The sequence below is a fragment of the Neopelma chrysocephalum genome, unplaced genomic scaffold, assembly GCF_003984885.1.
Source record: "Neopelma chrysocephalum unplaced genomic scaffold, ASM398488v2 Primary Assembly neopelma1_25, whole genome shotgun sequence".
Taxonomy (NCBI): Eukaryota; Metazoa; Chordata; class Aves; order Passeriformes; family Pipridae; genus Neopelma; species Neopelma chrysocephalum.
In genome coordinates this window covers 32,507,267-32,530,071 of record NW_020897694.1, presented here as the reverse complement: position 1 = coordinate 32,530,071, position 22,805 = coordinate 32,507,267, and the positions used below count along the sequence as shown (strand labels likewise).

The 22,805-nt window shown below is 39.6% G+C and overlaps 2 protein-coding genes across 5 annotated transcripts in view; one reads left to right on the top strand and one right to left on the bottom strand.

Moving 5' to 3' along the window:
* The window catches only part of LOC113963558 (cohesin subunit SA-2-like), a 59,084-nt gene extending 42,576 nt beyond the window's left edge, over positions 1-16,508 (top strand). For both annotated transcript variants that reach the window (XM_027674795.1, XM_027674796.1), the window contains 11 exons: positions 171-248; positions 1,946-2,038; positions 2,713-2,881; positions 4,984-5,135; positions 5,939-6,040; positions 7,353-7,507; positions 7,620-7,748; positions 11,416-11,606; positions 12,699-12,873; positions 13,859-13,952; positions 15,496-16,508. In XM_027674795.1, the coding sequence (XP_027530596.1) occupies positions 171-248; positions 1,946-2,038; positions 2,713-2,881; positions 4,984-5,135; positions 5,939-6,040; positions 7,353-7,507; positions 7,620-7,748; positions 11,416-11,606; positions 12,699-12,873; positions 13,859-13,952; positions 15,496-15,504 (1,347 nt within the window). In that variant the 3' untranslated portion in view covers positions 15,505-16,508. The remainder of the gene's footprint in view (positions 1-170; positions 249-1,945; positions 2,039-2,712; positions 2,882-4,983; positions 5,136-5,938; positions 6,041-7,352; positions 7,508-7,619; positions 7,749-11,415; positions 11,607-12,698; positions 12,874-13,858; positions 13,953-15,495) is intronic.
* Positions 16,509-17,852: 1,344 nt separating this feature from the next.
* PPP2R3B (protein phosphatase 2 regulatory subunit B''beta) overlaps positions 17,853-22,805 on the bottom strand; it is a 48,029-nt gene continuing 43,076 nt past the window's right edge. For all 3 annotated transcript variants that reach the window (XM_027674797.1, XM_027674798.1, XM_027674799.1), the window contains 3 exons: positions 20,438-20,556; positions 20,247-20,353; positions 17,853-19,059 (listed from right to left, as the gene is read on the bottom strand). In XM_027674797.1, coding sequence (XP_027530598.1) covers positions 18,915-19,059; positions 20,247-20,353; positions 20,438-20,556 — 371 coding nt within the window. In that variant the 3' untranslated portion in view covers positions 17,853-18,914. The remainder of the gene's footprint in view (positions 19,060-20,246; positions 20,354-20,437; positions 20,557-22,805) is intronic.

Sequence of the window (22,805 nt, the reverse complement as noted above, 5' to 3'; positions counted from 1 at the left end):
ATGTTTGCTTGTATGTAAACCTATTATGTTAATTTTAAGGGTCTGAGTACAGTTGAGAAATGGTCATGCAAGCAGCATGCAGAATGTCAGGCTTGAATGCTTTATTTAGTCCTAAACTTTTTGCTGTTGAGCCTTTCATGTAAATAAAGGACATGTGTTTTTATTTTCAGATTATCCTGCCAGCTCTCCAGTGCACTTATTTTTCTCTCCTGTGGCAACTATCTGCAGTTTCAGAAAATTCTACCAAGGTTGGCTGCTCACGTAACTTTGAAACCTAGAGTTGTGCTTCTGGAAGTTTAAGTTACTTTTCCTGTTCTCAGATTGCCAGAAAAAAACAGGCTTTATAAGAAGATAATTTGTGTGTTTTCTTGAGGAAACCAAATTGTGCTTATGCTTTTTCAGTCTGCAGGAGAATAAGTGAACAATGGTTTACCTCTTTTTTTTACTGCAAAACATGTGCATTGAATTCCAGGGGCTTGATCGAGATAAAGAACTTGTTTCACTGCCAAACAGTTTGTTGTTTTCTTGTTTTAAGCAACAAAGAATATTCAGTGAAAACTCCAAGAAGTCCTGGAAACTAAGTTGCTTAGTTTCTTTTTTCTTTTTTTTTTTGCTTCTTTTAATTTACATATTTCTGGCAGAAGTTTGAGGAAAGGGGTAATTTTTCTCATCAACTGACAATTTACTTTTGTAATTGATTTTATAAAGTGCCAAGCTCTGGCAGGTATTTCAGAAGACAGTCTAGCTTAAGACACCAAAAAGGAAAACTCTATTATGCATTGGTTCACTTGTGAATGTGTACCTATGGGACTGCTCTTCATGGTGATTTCTGACTACACTGAGTGCTGCTCCTTCTGCCATTCTGTCCCCTTTCCTGGTGCTCCTGTGCATACAGAACAGGACGCTGACATGGACATGTGTTTTGTGTGAGAAATGCTAGCTGGGAGATTACCCATTTGGCGACTGATTCACTGTCTATTCCTGTCCCATTCCATTCCTGTGTGGATGTCCACATCTCTCACTGCTCTAGTATGTTCTGACTTTCACTCTAGACACAGTTAGCTTAACTGGTAATGGGGCAGCACATTTTTTAATTTGGCCTTTCATATGAGAGCAGATTTTGATTGGAAGCACAATGTGACGGCCCACTCTGCAGGGCCAAGTCTGGATGTTGGCAGAGAGAAAAGTTCCAAGAACCAAAAACCCAACCATTTCCTGAACAGCGGCTCTAGGACTGTTACTTCCCTCTTGCTCCTCCCCCAGCAGTGTTAAGGCAATGTATAGCCCCTCCTCTGGTTCTCCTCAGCATGTCCTGGGATGGATCCCCTTTCTTATAAATGTACAGTTGCACAGCATGAAAGCCAGCCCTCTTGTAAGGGCATTCCTGTTACATTGAGAGCTCAAAGCTCAGTGTAGTGCAACTGGGACCTGGTGGAGGATCAGAAAGTCTTTTGTGTGGCTCTAGGCAAACAGTCTCTCATGCTGGATTCGGCTTAGCAAACAGAGGTGTCTTAAGTTTCTAAGTGCCAAACTCCATTCCCTCTGTAGTCAATAGAGAGAAGGAGAAAAGCAACTCCAGAAGGCAATGAACATTGAAAATTAGGTGGGATAGACCTGACTCTACTTCCATTGTTACCACTGCTTTATAAGGATAAGATGAAGTGAATAAGGGAATATGTGCTGCCCACCCTACAGATTGAGAAACAAAGAGTTTGTGACTTGCTGAATACCACTGGCTTCAGCAAGTGTGACAGATGCAGTTGTTCATAGCTAGTAAGATGTTGTACCATGAGATGTCAGCTTCTTTCATAATGTCATCAGCTGTGCTATCTTAAATGAATAATATGAGTGGAAAAAGATGCAACTATTGTTTATTCTGTAATTCTCTGTTGAATCATAGTCCCATACATGCTGATCCTTTCACCTTTCCTAAATACGTTTTTAGGAGACTCTTTTTCCACTAAGAAGGGAGCTGAGACGTTTCAGTCAGATTTGCATGTGCTTCCTCCAACATAAGGAAAAAGATGTAAGAGAAAAGGTTTGTGTTTCTCTATCACTTAACTAGCATTCATGCTCAGATCTCTTTTTAAGTGCCTGCCATTCTTTTCATATTGGTATTTCCTTCTACCAATTTTGCTATTATTTTGTCTCTTAGAAGAAAAATAACTTTAAAAAAACAATCTTCAACTATTTATTTTAAAGAAAAATTAAACTTATGTTAGTTAAATACTACAAGTTTGTGCTTTAGTCAAGCATAGATTTGTGTCTCCATGGGTCCATCCGCAGAATCAAGGCCTGAATTTGAGTGATAATCATTGTGTTTTCTGATTAGATTGATCAGTGTACTGGTTGCTATCATTGCTTTATTAATGTCTTGCTATGCATATTACTTAAAAAATGTAGAAATTGTCCAGTGATTCATGGGTTAAAAGAGAGATATTCCAACATAATGGAGCTCTTCTTCTTTCCCATGGAAGTTTGAAAATCTTTAGATGGTGTTCATGCATGATACTTGTATACACTGCATCTCCTAATGTACACATTTTGAAAGGGCTTAGCTGTGGCGTTTCACCACAGCTGAGGCAAAGAGAAATCTTTAGTTTGCAAGGAAGAAGTGGGATGGAAGCTAGGTTGTGTTTGATGGAGAGGCAAAGTGGAGTTGGCATGAAAAGTAACACAGTATCCTTCTTTGGCTTTGTTTGCTTGATACAGGTCTTCATGATACTCTGTGACTGGTTGCTGATTTTGAGTCATCAGGATTCAAATAAAAAGGAAGAAGCAATTGGACCTCTAGGTTATCTTCCTAACACGTCACTTCAGGAAAAACTGTTTTTGTTTATCCGGGAACATGTTTTTGTGGATGAAGAAGAGGAAAGAAAAGGTTAGACAATCACCAGAGAAACAATCTACCACTTTTGCTATCATTTGTCATCTGCAGTGAATGTATCAGGAAAAGGAGCTGGCCTCTTTTTTTGTCATCGTTGTTTTGTGGGTTGCTTTGGTTTTTTTTTTGGTTGGGCCCCTTTACAGACAAAATGGCTGACCTGTTATTCATTGATCTGTACCACTGATCTGTGGATTAACCATAGGATATAGCTGCCAATTTACTTGTAGGATGAAAAAGGCTGAAGTAATGCAGGGATGGGTGAGAATGTAAAAGTATTTGGTAGACTGACTTTTGTGGTGCAGGTGATGGTATTAGAGAAAAGCCTTGCAGTGTTGCAGTGTGGCTCTCTCAGTGTGTGGACCCTTTGAAGCCATCAGAATAAAGGATTAGTGGATTTTGATTTTGGGGCTATGGGGCAGATTTTACAGAATCACAGACTAGTTTGGGTTGGAAGGGACCTTACAGACCACCTACTTCCAACCCTCCTGGCAGGGACAGGACACCTTCTATTAGACCAGGTTGCTCAGAACCCCATCCAACCTGGCCTTGAACAGGGATGGGGCATTCACAAAGTCTCTCATCAACCTATCCCAGTGCCTTACCATCCTGACAATCAAGAATTTCTTCCTGTATCTAAGGATTAAATCTACCCTCTTTCAGTTTAAAGCCATTCCTCCTTATCCTATCACTGCATGCCTGTGTACAAAGTCAAACACATTTGGAAGCTGTGTTGAGGTTGTAATTGTGAAGGCTGGTTTCTTTTGGGAGTGTTTTGAAAACAGATTGTTAGTTCATTGTGGTTCTGAGGCCAAGTTCAAGTGTCATGCTCTAAAAAACCAAGTTCTAGATTTGTCTGTCAAACTCTTGTCCTTCAGCTGTTGAGATGGAGTTCTGTCTTCATTTTTGGGCACCCCAGTTCTTCAGGTCATAGTGTATATGCAAGAACTACTGATGGGCCATAATTGCAACAGAGAGATAGTAGAAGAGAATCTGTATTAGTAAAGGGAGATGTACAGTAAAAAAGATTGCACAAGTGTAGATTGTAGTATCCTAGCTCCGTATGTTACGTATGTGAAACTGATAAAATTGATCCTGTTTTGAGTTAGATGGCCTGAGATCTTTTTCAAACCCATTTTCTATGATGCTTTCAATTTCTCAGTTCTCCCCACAACAGATCCTTGTCATCCCATTGCACATTCCTTTCTGAACAAGTGATTTTGTGATGCTTATGGGTGTGCATGTCAATTTGCACAGCTCGCAGCTGTTTCATTCTAGTTTTAACTCTAATTTGCAGATACTTCATAAGTCATTTGCCCTATGTTTGCTTCCAGGCCCATAGTCATTCTAGAAGCAGAAACAGTCCACATCAAAATTATGGGCCAGAGACTGAAGTCTTCTGGCAGCTGATAGCTTTCACACGCATCAAGAAAAAGCATATCAGCTCTCCTGCTGCAAGGAGCTCTCCCCAAGCACCTTCGTAGCATTGTTGGAATACTCTTAAGAGTATTTGTTTTCCACAAGTTATCCAGCTAGTAGTTAACTCATATTCCAGACACTTAATATATTCTTAATGCTATTAAATGACTTTTTTTCTTTCACTCTTGTTGATAAATGCTTGGAGAGTCTCATCTGAACTCTTGTTGATTGTGTGTGACTACTTTTGTAGAGTTTCTGATGAGTTATGTGCTACTTTTCTAGCATCTGTTTTATTCTAGGAAAAAGAAACGTGGTTGCAATTTTTCTGGTCGCTTCCATTTGTTGTGTTTGTGCCTGTTAGTATACACTCTGTTTGGTTTTATTCTGTAGCTGTGAGTAGTGTTGTACAAGGAGATTCTGACTAGTAGAAATGGGAAGATCCTATGAAGATCAGAGTAGAAGACTGGAAATAACTTTTTTTTCACTGTCATCAACTGCAGGCTATGAAATGGGTATAAACCTTTGTTTTCTGATATACACAGGAATGAGCACTGGCATCTGTTGCTTAGCATGTTGACTGAACAGCTGAGTCTGTGCTATTTAGATGAAAGTTGGTCATTTAAATTGAGATATCTTGAACAAAGTAATAGAACAAAGCTCCAATGCTTTTATTTCCCTAGACCTGACAGAAGAGGAAGAGGAAAAGGATGAAAGTTGCAAACTTGATGACTTGCACAGAAAGCGGAGTCTTCTTGCAGCATATTGCAAGTTAATAGTGTATAACGTGGTAGAGATGACTGCAGCTGCTGAGATCTATAAGTATTATGTGAAGGTAATGTTTTAGATAAGATTACTTTCCCTATCAGTGCATTTTAGTTTTTGAAAGTGACTCCAGTGTTTGTGAAGGATGTGGTGTTAATAGCGTTATGGCTCAGAATCCTTATATAATCATAAAAGGGCTATAAAATCAAGCAGGAGTGGGGCAAATCTCTTCCCTTGGCTCCACAAAATTACCTCACTGCAGGCAAAGCAACTGAAAATTGAGCAAATATGTTTGCTCCTCACATTCTCCAGAGAAGCTGCTGCAAAGAAGCAGTGTATGGTTGGAGAGTGTTCTAGATGTAGAGCTTCTCACACTGAAGCGGTCAAATTACTTCACACGACTCACACAGAAGGTGGCCTACATTTCACCTGAGTCCAGGGTTTAGACAATTAGTAGAGCTTCAGCCACTCTGAATTGGGTTTCAGGAGGGCCGAGAACAAAATGGGAAGTTTCCATGAGTCAACTAACAGAATTTTGGAAAATCTGAATGTGAATCTTGTTCTTTACTTTCTTGGCAGGCACTGGTTAAATACAGAAACCTCTCTTTTTTCTCTCCCAAAGAGGCTTTGTTCTTTTGTTGTAATTAAGACATAATAATTTCAGTAAAACTTTAATCCTCACATTACTCTTAAAGGAGTATCCCATTGCTTTACGTATGAAATAATATAAAAAGTCCAGTTTTCATCTTCTAACTTGTGTGTTCGGATATTGGGAGTGTTTTATGAACTTGTGTCACATGAACAGTCACATGTTTTGTGTACTTCTAGTGCTAAAGAAGGGTAATGATAATTCTCATTTGCTGCTATTACTAGACCTACAATGATTTTGGAGACATAATTAAAGAAACGTTAAGCAAGATGAGACACAATAACAAAATGCAGAGTGCCAAGACACTGATTCTTTGTCTGCAGCAGGTAAGGTTATGATTAAAGTAAGTTACTAGGGGCACTTATAACAGCTGTATTCATACTGAAGATTTTTACCTACTGTGCCATAATTATTCATAATCATTAGAAAACCTAGTGAAAGAAATTTTTTCCTTTCCTGCAATTTCTATGTGTATGTTGTTTTTGCATGTCATAATTAAAACTCCTTTAAATTCATTACATCAATTTTAAAAGGTAATTTTGTGCTTGATTTTTTTGGTCATGATTTTAATCTTCAAGTATGTTAGAACTGATGTGAGATTATGAAGTGTTTCTTGGGACATGGTAAGTATTCTTTTAAGCTTAACAAAATGTTAAGGGTATTGTGCTGTGTTTTATGGATTATCTAAATTTCTGTTGAATTTGAGGAACCACGGACGTGCCTATGGCTGGTCAGCTCCAACCCCCTGTATTTTCAGCATTTTTTTCTGGAGAAAAGTGGGTTGCAGCTCTTTTGAAGGGTCTCAGTTGCTATGGCTTGCAGCTTCTGACTGATAGCCAGTTAGCTGTTTTAACAGCTGCTTTTGCCTGCTCTGCCCATGGCCAGAGCTGCTTGTAGCTTGGAGTCGTGCTGTAATCCAGAGAGCAGGCTCCTCCCAGAGGGTACTGATACATGAGCTTTACTTATTTCACACCCATTGCCAGGGCTTAGATCTGTGAACTAGCCCTTGAAATCTGAGCTTAGATGAGGCTAAGCAGCATTTGGCTGCATATATTCTGCTGACATAGTCAGGACTTTGTGTTTAGGTATCACATAGACAACAGGCCCTTTTTGGCCTTTGCTTGACCTTGAAAGTTAACAGGTTGAAGAGAAGAAGCTACTTCCATATTCTGTTAGGAAAAAACCTCTAAGCATATTTAATTGGGCTCAAGATGTGCTTTTGACCCACTCGCAGAAATTGGACTATGCTGCTGCCAGACTTGCTGCTTTGTAGCTTTCTGCTACTCTGAAAGCCTCTCAGGCAAATTAGGCTTCTGGGGCTTGGTTCAGAAGTCCCAACAGGAGATGGGGTCAGTGGAACCATCATCTTCAGGAATTGGTTCTCTGTTTATGCACATTGTTTTTTATTTTTATTTTTTTGATTTGTTCCTGTCTTTTGAGCTCACCTGTGTCCTTTGTGTCAAGTTGATTGTTGTTGTTCATTCATGTGCTTCAGAAGCAATTGACTTACCTGCTCTTTTGTAAGGCTTCTGTCCGTGTAAGGCAACTGTTGCTTGCTGTGCATGTCTCTCTGTCTTCCTGGTGCTCTGTTTGTCTGTCGGATTACCTGTGTTTGCTTATCTGAGACTTCTCTTGCAGCTGTTTCAGACACATGCAGAAAGCCAAGACAGCAGTAGTGGTGTGGACTTCTCCTCTGCTTCCTTTACAAACATCAAAGAACTTGCTCGTCGCTTTTCACTAACATTTGGTTGGGACCAAGTGAAATCTAGAGAATCTATAGCCATGATACACAAGTATGTGCCATGTAACATCATGTTGTCTGTGGTCATTGCTTTTGTTAGTTGTCTATTTTAACTGTTTTATTACTCTGTTCTTTTTTTTTTCTATTTTTTTTTCTTCCAATAGGGAAGGGATTGAATTTGCTTTTCAAGGAGCTACTGGAGTAGATGGAAAATGCTTGCCTCCTAACTTGGGCTTTCTGTTAATCATCAGTGAATTTTCCAACAAGCTGTTAAAGCCAGACAAAAGACTAGTGTAAGTTAAGTTCTTGTACACCATCATACACAGTCTGTGACTTGTGTATCCCTGTACACAGGACATTTCAGCTTCAGTATGGCAGAATTTGCTCAAGGGCTTTTCAGAGACCTCTGAAATCATTCTGTCCCTGAGGCTTTTTGGGAGACACTTGTTGAATTTTGTAGTAGTAGTTATTTCAGGAAGAAACAGTGCATGGACCATTATTTTGTAATGATATAATTCCACAGCTTCAGGCCTCAATTACATGAATTCCATGGTGTATATTTGGAATATATGTGTGACATCTTCATAATGTGGATATTTAAATTCAAGGATTTATTATTTACATGCAAATATGCCCTGATCAGTGGGCCTGTGTTTTACAGTGGTTTAAATATTTACATGTAATAAGAATGATAGCCTTATTTTGGCATCGTGGGCCATTATATGTCTGAATGGAGAGATGTATGAGTATGTCTCTTATTCCCTTCACCTGCCTCAGCTCCAGTCAATTTTCAGAAGGAAGTAACATTCTTCCTTCTATTTGACCTTTAGCATTACTTCCTTAGTCAGTGCTGCTTATTTTGGATCTGGGTCTCTGCATTTCAGTATTTTATTTATAGATACTATAAAACCCAGATATTTCCATTTTCCTGAGAGCATATTTGGAGATATGGAAATGTAAGATGAAACATTAAGACACATCTGCCTTTTTGAATTTCTGAGCAAATCACTCCAGTACGTGACATGGAAAGTTTCACTTTTGAAAGAAAGTCAGCAGAAATGGAAAAAAAACAACTATCACATCTTGCTGAGCTCTGTGTTGCTCCTGTGTTGCTTTGTCTTAAGTTGAAGGATAACTTTCATGGGGATCATCAACCAGGTTTTATCTAACATGGGTCAAGAGTGGTAAAATGTGTCTACTTTCCTTTACTTCACATAACACAGTTTATTAACAATTGCCAGCTACACAAGACAGTTCATTTGAAAAAATTAATTTGAACCCGGAATGCAAAATGCAGAAGAAAAATAGCTAACATATACTGATTACAAACCCTGATAAACATAAACGGGATAATTTATGGGTATTGGTAACTTCCTTTTCTATTCTTGCATTTTTCTCAGATGAGAATCTTTGAGATCTACAACTAAAACTGGTTTTCACAGAATCCATAGGATGTCAAGGATAATCTTGTCCCAACCCTCCTGCCATGAGCAGGGACACCTTCCACTAGACCAGGTTGCTCAAAACCCTATTCAGCCTGGCCTTGAACACTTCCAGGGATGGGACTTCCACAACTTCTCTGAGCAATCTGTTCCACTGCCTTACCACCCTCACAGTAAAGAATTTCTTCCTAATATCTAATCTAAACCCACTCTCTTTCAGTGTAAAGCCATTAAAAGCCTTGTCCTACCTCTATGTGCTCCTGTAAAAAATCCCTCTCCAGCTCTCTTGTAGGCTCCCTTTAGGTACTGGAAGATGCTGTAAGTTGTGCCCAAAGCCTTTTCTTCTCCAGGCTGAACAACCCCAACTCTCTCAGCCTGTCTTCATAGGGAAAGTGCTCCAGGCCCCGGATTGTACAGTTTCTGTATACTCTGTCCATATTGTCTGGATTTTAAAGAACTATCATCATCTGTGGTGACACCCATACAATAATTAGCTTTCTGTTAATCCATACTTGAAAAACTGTCATTTCATTTACCTCTAACGAATAGTTTCTAATTCAACAAGTGGAAAATATTTAATTGTTGATGTGGGCAAATTTAAAGCTAAATCCTGATTTAGCTAAACTCTTTTCCTAGGACTTTATTTAACCTCTTGATCAGAGGATATGCTCTAGAAGTATATTCCTGAATGTGTTACATACATTCAGGTAGGTTTATTGATTGAAAAGTTTTGTGGGAAATACAGATCTAGCAGAGAATGCACTTGACTTCAGTTCTTACTGCTTTGGACCTTCCCACTGCTGCTGGGAACAAATGGGAAACAATAAAAATCATAAGAGGGGAAATTGCAATTTATCCCCAAGTACATTCATACTATGTTTCTAGAATAACAGTTTCTATTCTGAGAAGCCTAAAGTGCCTTGCAGAGGCTGGAGATTATATTTCCTCTTAGAAATATTTATGTTTAGCTCTATCATAAATTATTGAATGGAATGTTTTAGGTCAACATGAACTTTTAGAAATAAACATCTGGTTATTTTCATTTTTCTTATTAATCATAGGATTGATGTCCAGGTCTGTATGTTAACATATGTGAACGTACTTGTAACAGATGAGATACAGAATATGGGCATTTGTTAGAAAGGGCTATATTTCAACACCGTCAAAGTATATGGACTTCAACCCTCTCCCCTGTAATTGCTCAGGCTGTAGCAGTAAAATACCTGACTTGTCAATTGCTCTGTACCACAAAATGCACACAAGAAATGAATTGCTGAATAGCAAGTAGCATGAAGGGCCTGATTCCTGAATCAGTAGGAGTCTTTCCATTAACATTGATAGCAGTTAGATTAGACTCTGAAACTGTAGTTACAATATGTGCTTGTTTGAAACCAACAAATTCCATTACCAGGGTTTCTTGATCCCTGGGGCCCCCCAAGGCCAGGACTCTAATTGTTTTGGAGACCGTGCTTACCCTGACCTCTCAGCACTGGTTTTCATGTTTTGCAAAGTGAATGAAATGTCTGATATTTTCCAGGCCACTCTCCTAATCACAAAAAGAATAATATACTGTACAGGCTGGTGTTAAAACTGTCACTTCTGGTATTTGCTAAGGTGGGGTTTGTTTTAGCCACACTGGGCTTGATTTCAAAGTGATGAACTGTAGCTGAAATGTGGTGAATATCCAGTTTCTAATCCTAAGTCAGACTTTGGCTTTCTTTTCTTATTGTTATGGGTCAGAAAGACTTTGTCAGAAATGTCCTGTTTTTCAAAAAGAATGTTTGAAGAAGGCCTCCGCTCCAGAAAAGGTGATAGCTTCACCTGGGATTCAGGAAGGCCTGAAGTCGTCTCTGGATTGAATCAGACAGAACAAGGATTTGAAACAAAGTTTCCTACATCCCCCGTGTTGTCATAACTGCAGAGCTGTTAAAACTGCTTGTTGCAGACTCTTGGAATTTTACTGAGAAGCTGAAAGAATTGGATTGTTTTTGAGATGATACTATAGAAAAGTGGTCTAACTGATTTTTTTTTTTTTAAATTTTGACAGAATAGGCACTCATGGTGTAAATACCCCATTTCCTGACCTCTATTGTTTCCTGTACTATTGAATCACAAGGAGCATCTCTCACCTGCGATCTCCTTTGTGATGCAGTCCATGAGGCAGAAAAGGCCAGCAGTAGGAGTGCATCCTGACAGAATTCTGCTCCATTCAAATTGCTACTGGCAGCAGCAGTTGGCAGTGACATTCCCTGCACAGGGAATTCTTTCTATAAGCTGATGTAATTTTGTAATTTCTGTGGATCTAATGTTGTTTATAATGCTAAAATTCAAGCACTCTTTTAGCTTTGAAGGAATTTGTATTCTAAATAGATATTTCAGAGAAGAGGGAAGCCCTTTGTTCAACAGTTCTGTCTGCACCTTTAGAGAGTAAGGAGAATAGCCTTTCTAGCAATACCTGCCTCAGACGTTGAAGGGAAAGATACTGAGTTTCCTTATGCTTGCTTTTGTTTTTCCCCAGGTACACTTACTTACAGAGGTACATAGCAGAACCACTGCCCTGCAGAGGAGACGAATGGCAGCCCTTGGTCTGGTACAGAAACTCTTTATTGGCAAATGAAGATGAGGAGAGCTCTGCCCTCGGCAGTTTGGGAGAGTGGCCCCCTGTGGGCACATCTAAGACATCTTCTTTTAAAAGGAAATTGTCTAATGGTATGAAAACTTCCCTGTTCTTGATCAGCTGTGTTTGCTTTGTCTGTCTGTCAAAATTGGTGTACTTGCTATTTTGCTTTGCCTTACCAAATTTGCATTTGCTAAAATGCACTTCATGCTTTGCATTAGCAGTACAGTACCACGGTGTGTTGGATGTTGGGACTTTACAGTTCGAACTGGGGTTTTTGTCTCCAGCTTTGTTGATGTTAAAGGCCCCTTCATCACTCAATAGCAGTAAGGTTGGGCTGAAAACACTGAGTGAGTAGAATTCCAGATTATCTGAATTCTGCTCTGTACTGAGATCTGGCATTTGTCTGTGCCACTGAGACTTCGTTGGTGGCTTTTAATTGTTAACTTAAGGGCATTGTTGCTTTAGGCCTTGTAGGTAATTGAGACAGGAGAGGCATTTCCAGAAGTTGATTCAGATCTTCAGCCCAGATGAACTTCAGCCAAATCATCTTCTTGGGTTTTTCTCTCTGTTGAATTTCTAGGGAGCCTGTTAGATTATATTCCTGCTTTTAAGAGTTATAGTTTGGTGGTCTGCATGCAGGCTTTAGCAGCATTCATGGACTTCCAATCTGTAATTAAATAGTCACTGCATGGATATGATGGGACTTAGTTAGAATGTAATAAAGCCAATATGAAAACAATTGCTAATAACAATGCTAAGTGCTATGGACATGTGCAGTCATATGTGGAGGAAAAGAAATTTTTCCGGTGTCCCTTAGTTTCTTTCTCATCCTTTCTTGTAAATTTTCTTCTCAGTGGCTTGCCTTCAGAGAGCTTGTTCCCTTGTGTCCCCAAAGGTCCTCTTTTCTTGAGGGTTATATAGACTCAGCAGTACTGATAGCAGTTATGGACCAGGGCCAAGTTCATAAATCTAGATTGCAAAAATGACCAGTGGGCAAATTAAATGGATTTTCTTTTAAATGGCTTTTAGCTGTCTCCTTCAATAAATGAATGCTTTGCTCCAGATCTCCTTTTGAGCTTGGCCCCATTGTTTCACTGCTGTGGGGAACACGTTGGAAATGTCCATCTCAAGACCTCTGAGGGTGATGCTGAAAGAGCAATTCTGTTCGCTGTCTGTTCCAGGATCTTTGCCTGAAACCAGCCAGACTGAAGCAGCAAGCAAAGCCCCAGAACAGCAGTGTGCTTCCCAACTTCCCTCTGCAGCAGGGAAAAACAGAAAGAGGCTGAAATCTCGAGAGATGTGCTTGCAGGAACGTTTGCCATTCCTTTGTCCAGGAGGGCTGCGCAGAAGATACTGGTGAGAGTTTTATGTCTTACAAACTCCTTCACTTGTCCTGGTATTGACAGTTGGGGTCTCTCTATCCATCTCTGCTTCTGTTTTTTTATAATACTTATGGGCAAAGGATGTGTGCCCCTCCTGTCTTTCTTATGGGCACTGTCCTAAGGACACATTTCCTTAATCCAATATCTACATTTGCTGCTTTAGCCTGCCACTGTCACAGGGCTTCCATGCCTTCTTGGACTAATATCGAGTGTACAGAGAACAAGACAAGGAAGGAGGAAAGTCCCCTGAGCCACTTCTCTTGTCCTGATTAGAGGGGCTGTGGTGTTGCTTATTCCCTGGCTGTTTGCTGAAGCCAGATGATAAGTGTTTTCTGCATCTTTGGAAATGAAAGAGGATTCTTGTCTCTGCAGATCTGCTATTAACTATTGCATAACTGGTGGCTTCCTTTTAGAGAAGTGTCTGTCTGTGTGCAGCAGGTACACATGCCTAAGTGAAACCCCTTGGAACTTGGATATGAGAAGTGTTGCAGAAATAGGGAGTCTGGAGTCTACTTCTGAGCTCTGTAAAGCAATCAAAGAGCTCAGTTGCAATAGTTCCCTTTAATAAAGGCAATTTATTGAGGTGTTAGGTGCCATTTCCTATATTGGTAGGTTAAAAGGTGAGACATAAATCTTAGAAAGATGCATACTTTTCCAGGTTTCCAGGGACACTTGTTAAATGGACCTGGTGAATACAAGTAAAATAGAACAAAAATTTATTAAACATAAAGGTAGCCCCTGTTTAAATCAAGTTTTTTTTTCTGAAATGCTTTATTGGAAATTCCTTAGAGCATAACCTGTTTCATACCTGGGAAATTCTGGGCCAGTAACTTTAGGCTACCTTACATGGATATCAGCAGCAGAAGTATTTGCCTTAAACACACTTGTGCAATGTACAGCCTCTGTTATGAGCTTTCTCAAGACTTAGCTTTTTTTTGGTTTATCTTTTTTGTTTTCAGCAAAGATGAGATTAAGACAGAAGATGTCTCAGAGGACAGTCAAGCAGGAGGCACAACTGAAGATGTTGATGTTGATGTTGTTGGTGCAGATCAGGTAATTCTGGCTCAGGTTTTCCACTTGTAGTTGAGGTGGTGAATGTGAGGTCAGAGACTCCTGAGTAACCATCTATCACCAAAGGGGGCTGCTTTTATGTGGTCCCTTTCAGGATGAGAAAAGGGGGATTCCACTCTTCCCTTTCCAGCTGTAGCTGTAGTTTCCTCCTTCACCTTGATCTGCATTTTAAGGCAATTCTTCTTGTAGCATCTAGACATCCTTAGGTACACTGAATGCCAGCTAGGATGCATTAAGAAGAGAATCCCATTTCCTTTTTTGCCATAATGTGAAGCTTCCTGATTAAGAGACATTTGCTGCAGTTGCTTCGTGTTACCAACACATTGCAGAGATGGCACTGCTGCGTGGCCTGTAGGGAATGTTTGCTTCAGAAATCGTGTTTGCATTGTGCTCTTTGGATTGAAAGACTCAGAATGTGTCTGATCACTGGTCAGCCCTGGGCTCTCGCTGGAGTGTCCCATGTTTCTTGCCCTTTTCCAGTCAAGGCTGTTGGGCAGATTAAATTGTCCCCAAAGCAGCTGGGGATTTGAAGGGAAGCATGAGAACATTGTGGGCTTGGAGTGGCAGCCAGCGTAGCTGGGGGGTTGTCTTGTAGGCACTGATTGCCTTTGGGATCAAAGTTTGGCAGAGCTGCAGCTGTCTGCCTGGATCTCAGCTCAGCCCTGGAATGGATACTTGCAGCAGAGAAAGACTTTTAGGCCTTTGAGGGAGTGGAGTGCAAGGACTCAAATAGGACATTGTACAGCAGGGTCTTGCAGAGTGACTGTACGGAAAGGGGTGCAGTGCGGAAGACAGGCCATGAGTTTTCCTGTGCTGCAGCTATGCGCAGCCCTTCTGTCCTCTAAAGGTTTACTGTGTCAGCCACTGCAGGAGCCTGAGTGGTTCCTTCAGGTTTTTCTCCTGTATTTTCCTCTGCTCTCTGCACTTCAGAATGCCACCAACTCAGTGTTTGGCAGATAGTTTTTTTGCAGTGAGTAAGGCAACCCCTTGTTTTCCAGTGGCTCTGGTTATCTGGGATCTAACAGCCACATTCAGACTTTGCATGATTTTTGACTTTTTAAATGAGTTTTTCCTGTAAAGTCGATCAAAGGGTTCCTTTTCATATGAGTAGTGGGCTTTTTTCTTTTGTTTTGTTTTTAAAGAGGACTAGAAGGAAAAAAGGGACTTCTACCTTTTCTTCATGTCATATGTGTGTTAAAATGTAGATTGTTAAAATGTAGGAGCAGCTCCTACTGAAGATAGATAATAGAAGAATTTAAATCCATGGAGCAAGATTGAAGTCATATATAAAATGCACTTCTTATCCAGTGTGTGGCCTTTCCCTGTAGTGCCTTTTCTGGGCTCCTTGGGGCATAGAAATGCTTATTTCCTTTTGTGGAGGCTAAATATAGTTCTTTCCAAGAGCTGGCTCTATGGCCAAGCTGGTGGATTGTTAGATGCTACAATGTTTTTCAGATTCCTTATGTGCTCTTACATGATGTCTTCTTTATAGTACAAGACTGATTTCTCTTTTCTTATGGTATAGGACAGTTAAGACACTGAGAGGATAAACAGAAGTGAAGAACACACACTGTTTTTTTCTGCAAATTGTTTAACTTGAAAATGTGGTTGTGAGGGCATCCACTGAGACAGCAGGAGACACATATCAAGGTGAATCTCTGCCTGTGGGCATCCACCCAGAACCAGTTTGTAGCACTGCGGTTGATTTCTCCCTGTTGCTGGTTGTGGGCGTTACTGATGTGGCTGCTGCACTTCCAAGGCTGTGGGTGTTATGAGCATCGTTACTCAATTGCATCCTGGTCCTTGATGCTGCCTTGGAAAAATTACCAACTGAAGGATTGGAATCAGGGTATAGACAAATATTGAATCGAAGACTCTGTGAACTAGGTGAGACAAGCTTGTTCGAATCAGGGCAGGGGCAGAGTTCCGCTGGATGTGTTCTTTACCATTTGAGGTAACCAAGGTGGATATCTACTTTTTTGCTCTTACCTGATGCCGGGGAGAAAGGAGTCTGGCCTAGTTGTGAACACTGTGACCTGCTGGGTGACGGCAAGTGCCATTTCCTGCCTGTAAAATGGAAAACCTGGATCAAATCATCTGAAAGTATTTCTGAATTCCATTGCTTAGAGAGATGTGGTTAGTGGTCTGTGGGCATCAGAACATATTCCCAGGAGACTTGCATCAAGACTTCTTTCTAACAAAGAAAGAAACAGCAGACCAGCTGACTGAGTACTTTCCTCTGGAAGAAATCCTTTGTACACAGCGATCATGTGGTATTTACTTGGAAAATGTAAAGCCTGGAAAGACAATGTAAATAGACTGTAAATAATTACGAGTAGGGTTTTTTCATTAAGAGTTTGCAAATGATCTTCACTCAAGAGTGTTTCAGAGGCAGTAGCTGGGGGAGTGGTGGGTGCTTTCACTGACACTTTGGCACTGCTTCATGGAATTGTATATTGCAGTAATGCTATCAGCTTTTTTATATCTATATATTTTGGATTGTAACTGTGTAAAATAAACTACAGAACTATTGCTATCCATTAGTACTGAATGTGCAAGTGATACTCCCACACTATGTCTGGAGGAAAGAAGAGCAGCAATGCCTGCTGGTCTTCCCGTTTGTTCTGTTATTCAACAGGCTGAGAAGGGAGTTTCTATAAACATGGAAGTGAAAGCCATGACTGTCTCCCAGGTATTGGGTACTCTGAATTGGCAACAGTAAACCCATGTTTCCTTTTGCATACTTGGAGGTGCAGTGGGCTAATGCAAGGGGTGAGGTAGCACTCCTAAGATAATGCAGTTCTCAGTTGCCCTGTGATTTGGTCAGTAACTCCCCATACCTGGACTATGGTAGTGATGTTTCCCTAATCCATCTAGATTTGTGGATCTAGGCCTAAGCATGCACCAGGTAGGCAGAATACAGCTTGACTAAGAAAACAGTTATCCCTGGGATCACATCAAGCATACAGATGCTTTAATTCTTGTATGGGAATTACCCTACTGGGGAAAGGTACAGTAATCGTTATAGTTCATGTATTGTAAGAAAAGGCACTTCCACAGTAACAACATAATTTGCTCTTCTTAGGAAAGAAGGGAGTTGGTTATCACAAGTATAATAGAGAGCAGGATTTAACAGGCACTTCATTAAACACAAAGTGGCAGCAACAGCTACAGGCTCTGCAGGAGAGATCGACCCTGCACCATAGCTCTCTGTAACAGAGAAATGTCACTGTGTGCTGAGAAAGCCTGTGGCTGTTCATTGCCCATTTACAAGCCCCGTTTTTAGGAAGGGTTTCAGGTAGGAAAAAGCAGCAAGCCACCACCTCTTGCACTGCAACAGATGTTCAGGATCATGTAGAAAGGTGGTTGGTCATCCTTTCCCACAGCACCTTAGGGAACAGAGCTTAACATAAATGCTCTGTGCATCTTTACTGTTTAAAAGCTCCAAACCATGGGCAAAAGGTATCCAACTAACAGTGGAGAAATTTGACATTGGTGAGTCTCTATTAAAACTGGAATAATCAACCCCAATTATCTCCTTTTTTTAGAATCCTTTGAATGGTATTAAAATGACTTGAGTTTTCCTCAGTAAGGTTCTCCAACACTTTAGCAATAGGTTTCATTACTTAAGATACACAGGTGCGTAGATCTGTACAGGAGATGGTGTGGTGAGTCGAGCAGAACAGATTTCTCTGCACCACTCCCAGCTGCTCAGCAATACTCTCTTTTGGATGAAGAAAAACCTGCTGGAGGCTGATTGCTCTGAATATGCAGCTTGTTGTCATTATCAACCCAGACTGCATACCTGTGTAACCCATCCTATTGTGAGTTGTTCTTTAATAGTAAGACATTACTGTGTGCAGTATGTAACAATTAGAAGTGTTACATTACATGTAGGAAAATCTTTATTTGAAAATACAAACATGTTTTTTAAACATTTTAAAGATCTACACTGCAACCAAAAAAATAACTTACATCTTTTTGTACATTTTTTTCCCCCCAACAAAATCTGTTTAACATTTAAGAGTGAGGCAACAATTTCATGCTGCTGTGACACCGATGAATTCACGGAATGTGTCAATAGCAAACAAGCGAAGGGGGGGACAGACAAAAGCATTGAATGCCCACAACAAATTAGTGCACATCACTTATCAAGTAACATTTATACAAAGGATTTTTAAAAAAAATTGGTTCCTTCTACATGAATTAACACACCCATTTTGGATCAAGTATGAACACTAAAACAGACTTCATTGTTAAATAATCTTTTTATGATTAACATCAATGAAAAGACTGAAGTTTAAAAGGGCAAGCAAAATTAAATTTGGGGCAAACAAGGACTACACAGAAGAAAAGCAACTTGTCTTGGGCATTTGCTTTCCTTGTATACTACTAATATGGTCAGCCTGTCAAACAAAACTCTGCTTGTAAATGAGCACTGAATTGTACACTCATTGTCATGTCTCTTCCTTGCCAAGGCATAAAACCACTAGGGCTGTCTATGAGTGTAAGCGCATTGCAGGCCAGGTATAAATTGTCTCCTTACCTCCCATACCAGGACAGAAATACCTGTTCACAGGCAGGACAGAGATGGTCAGTGCACCACACGTCAACTTTGAGAGAATTATACAGTTCTCTAAAAAACAGTAGATTACTTTTCTCTAAAGTCAAATATTGTTATTCTTCCAAAAAGGAATTATGCAACATCTGTAAATAAATATTTTAATCTATTTTAAAAACTATAAACTATTGAATAAATACAAAAATTTTCATCATACCATACAAATGCGCTTCTTTTACTTAGAAGGTAGTGTATTGATTAAATATTTTTAGCACAAAACTAAGCTGACTTCCAGGAAACAAACCCCACTGAAACGTATTGGTGTGTAGCAGACCTGCTGCAGACTGTCCTTCTCTTCTGCAAGTGTTGACCATAAGTAACCTCTACTCAAAATCCTCTTCATAGTCATATTCATCCAAGTCTACATCAGCCAGATGGGAAGGCATTTCAAAAAATGGTCTTTTCTCCATTTGATACTTTAGGACATTGGCCTTCTGATGGTCTACAGGATTCAGTTCTGCTTCATACCTAGCGGCAGACACAAAAAAGAAATTGAAAGAGTCTGTCTATGCCAGGGAGTGCCTAAAAGTTGGAACACTAACAAGGCACCTGCAGGAAGAACGTATTTTCCAATATTATATATTTACAGTAAAGAAACACATAAGCAGAAGCAGGACTAGGGTTCTGTAATAATTACATCAATTTAAGCTGGCTTACTCTCCCATCATGTGCAGGACTTCCCTGTGCCATACACAGCTTTACTGAGGGAATTCAAACCACACACTGCTCTATGGACTATGCATAGGTTAGAAACAAGACTAAGTATTTGCCAGAAACCCCTCAAGTGTCAAGAAAGCTGAAATGAGGTTCAATTATGAAGAACAAACTACAGCAGTTGGTATGACAAAAGAGACGGAATACGGAATTGAGAGTCTTATTAAAATTCGTGTGAGCACTGGGAAGCAATAGCAACCATGTTTTTAAGCAGATGCTGGAAAGCAAAAGACAACTGTTTAATCAGAAACTACTGATAACCACCTGCTGGTGATGCAAATGCAAAGATGGATAACTAACTCAAGTCATTGAATGCTGATATCTAAAAACGACTAGCTTCAACACTTTTTATGTGGGATCAATCTATAATTCGTATCCTTTAAAAAAATAAGTCTGTGGAGATTTATAGTGTCAGATTAAAGAACTGACCATTTCCTGGGCTAGGGTGACTCAGGTTCACGCATGTCTTCCCAAGCACTACTGAATCTCATCTCGACACCTGATTATTTCCCTCTACTTAACACGACTATGCAGAGAATGACCTTTAGATACTGCAGTATGTGTTATTTAAACATAGTTTATAAAGGCATTATGTGCTGATTAGGAGAAGTGTTATTTCATCAGAGAAAGACATAGGGCAAAGAAGAGTTAAATACTAAGAATCCACTATGAACACTAAAATAGAGCAGCACCTTGGGTTCCTCCCACGAGTTCACCACTGACTTAAACAGAAGACAAAAGCCATCCGAAGGTTTACTTAACCAAGTAACACATTTAAAAACTAGGGTTTGGAAAAAGAGATGCATATTCTACCATAACAACAGTTTTGGCTCACACACCTGTACTTGACAGTCTCCTACACCATTAATTGCATATTTTTGAGAAGGGTTTGTTTTTTCTTTTAGAGAGGATTTATACCAACCCTCATGCTACACTCTTACCCATCATTCCATTGGTCACTTGCTGCCTCTTCTGCTACCAAGATATCATACTCTTCAGCAGCGTACTTCTCCCAGTCAGAGACCTCTGGACTTTCACCTTCACCATCCTAAACAATCACATTGCAAGTTATACAAAAAAGTATTAACTGCTAAGCACATAGCTATAAAGACTTTTAAAGCTTCATACTCACCCGCAACATAGAAAACTGATCCTTCTGTTCATGGTCAAGGTATTTTTCAATGTTGAAAAAAGTATCAAAGAACACATTTGTCAACTTACATCGCTTTAAATCATGCAGGGTAATTTTTCCTGTAAAGAATATTATGAGATAAGATAATTAAAGATAAAATAATTAGAGCTAAAATTATCCTTTCTCCAAAGAGGAGGAATGTTATTCAAAAGCTAAGTAATCATTACTCAATCATCATTGCTCGAGAACATTGGTCACTGATGCTCAATGCAATGGGAGAGAAGTGAATAGATGAAATACACATCTAGAGATGTGTCCTTCAAAGTGGCCAGAACTTTTAAATGTTTCAGGTTTGTTCCTTGCTTTGGCTATCATCACACTGTCCTTTGGTATGTTGGAGTGAGATGCAGTCTACCTCACTTAGCTATTAAAAGTCATTTAAGGTAACTGTTTAAGCTTCCTCAGGAGATAGAAGTCTCCAGTGAGCTAGCAATTCCTTCCCAAGGAGTGCCTGGGTAGCAGGTAGGAATCTCCTATGGCAGTGGCCCTTTTCCTTTCGTGCTTTGAACAGACAAATGTATGACACAGATGACAGTGTGTGACTATGCTTCCTACAGATGAATTTTTCATAGAGACAAGGTTGCCACACTTGTCCAGCCTGATCAATATTTACTGCTTGAGAGGAAAGCTAAATGCTCAGAGGTGTTTTGTTTGATTTTTATAGAGTGATACTTTAAAGACTCAAATCAATGGATCTGTTAAGCATTAGAAGTATTTGTCATGTTGCTCAGAAATGTTACCCTCTTTCAAAGCTGAATATTAAGCTTCTGCAGAAAGGCTGAAAAATATGAAATATACAGGGGAAGACAGATGACTATCCTTAAAACTCCCCTTTATTGATTCGACTGGAATACAGACAATTTTCCATTGTCAATGAAATAGGAACTAACTGAAGATGTTATAGAAGAGTTCAATAAAAGCCAGACTTGGAACAATATTTTCTCAGCATACTGTCCCAGCTTCTAACAAAGTGTAACTCAAGGACATCACAGGGAAGCAAAAGCCAAATTCCATCTGGAAATGGTTGCCACACTTGCATCTGTTGTGAAGTGCCTCAGTATATTCTGGCTTAGAGCTGGTGCTCCAGAACGACACAAATCCCCTATGGCACCTGTGCAGTATCTGTCAGACCCACACAGATGTCTCATGCATTGGGCCATCTCAAGTGGCAGCAACTCTGCACAATCAAGCAAATGATTTGAGTCCTAGTTATATAAGCTCCCAATTTAAGTTAGACTCTTATATTTGGTTCATTTATTTGGCTCTCCAGTTTCCGTTTATTGCACTGGGAGCTCAGACACGCAACACTCACGTAGATGCCTTCTACTGTCCCTCCAAAACCAAGAAAAAGAGTGAAATTGAAGGAATTAATTCAGTTCTCCATAAGCATCCTGTAGCAAACTGTACCATATTTTAGCCTTAACTTTATGAAAGTATCATCTCTTGTTTCAAATCTACCAGGCGAAACATTATTTTTTGCTGATAGATTTTTATTAGGAAAGCAGAAGAATTTTTTCTTAATCCACCTTTTAAACATCATATCAGTTTTTTATATTAAAAAAAAGTCACTGTTGGCTTTCATTTCTGTTGCCCTAAATAACTCATCTTGGTTGTGTTCCACAGCATTCTTTTGTCATCCTCATGACACAAAGGAGATACATCAATTTTGTTTCATTTGAAATGCAGAACACATTATTGGAAATGTCTGTCTTTCAGAAGCATAACGTACAAGACTGGAAGGGAACTACTACAGAGCTTGGGAGGTGGTTGTAAGCAACCATATAACATAAATGTGCTTTTCAGAGCTTGCTTCACTTCATTTTAAATGCTCCCCAGCCCCCATGCACTATACAATGTTGGTCTAAGACTTCATTCCACTGATATCAAGGACTGAGCTTCCAGATGAATCACACTTCATATTTCTTTTTCATTTACAATTTTTTATCTGCCTTTAGAAATGTGTTTTCACGTAGCAAATCCATTTTAACTTGGTTTAAATAAGAATATGAAGCTTTAAGTTCTAGTTTTGAGCCATTTCAATTCCCTTGGCATGCAAAAAATCACATCTCAATAAAAGACAACTGTTTCTTGTGTAAAATGTAAACTGAAGTTTCGTCAGCAAAAGCTCATACAATGTCAAATGCAGGAGAGTAGAATATAGGTCTATGAAGGTTCAAATGGACATAGAAAGTAGCCAAAAACTCAGAACAGCTTATTATTCACTTAATTTTAAGCCCCTTGTCAAGAATTTCCTAAGGGCAGCTTAGGCTTCTCATGTAAAATAAGTTAATTCTGATCTACAGGGACA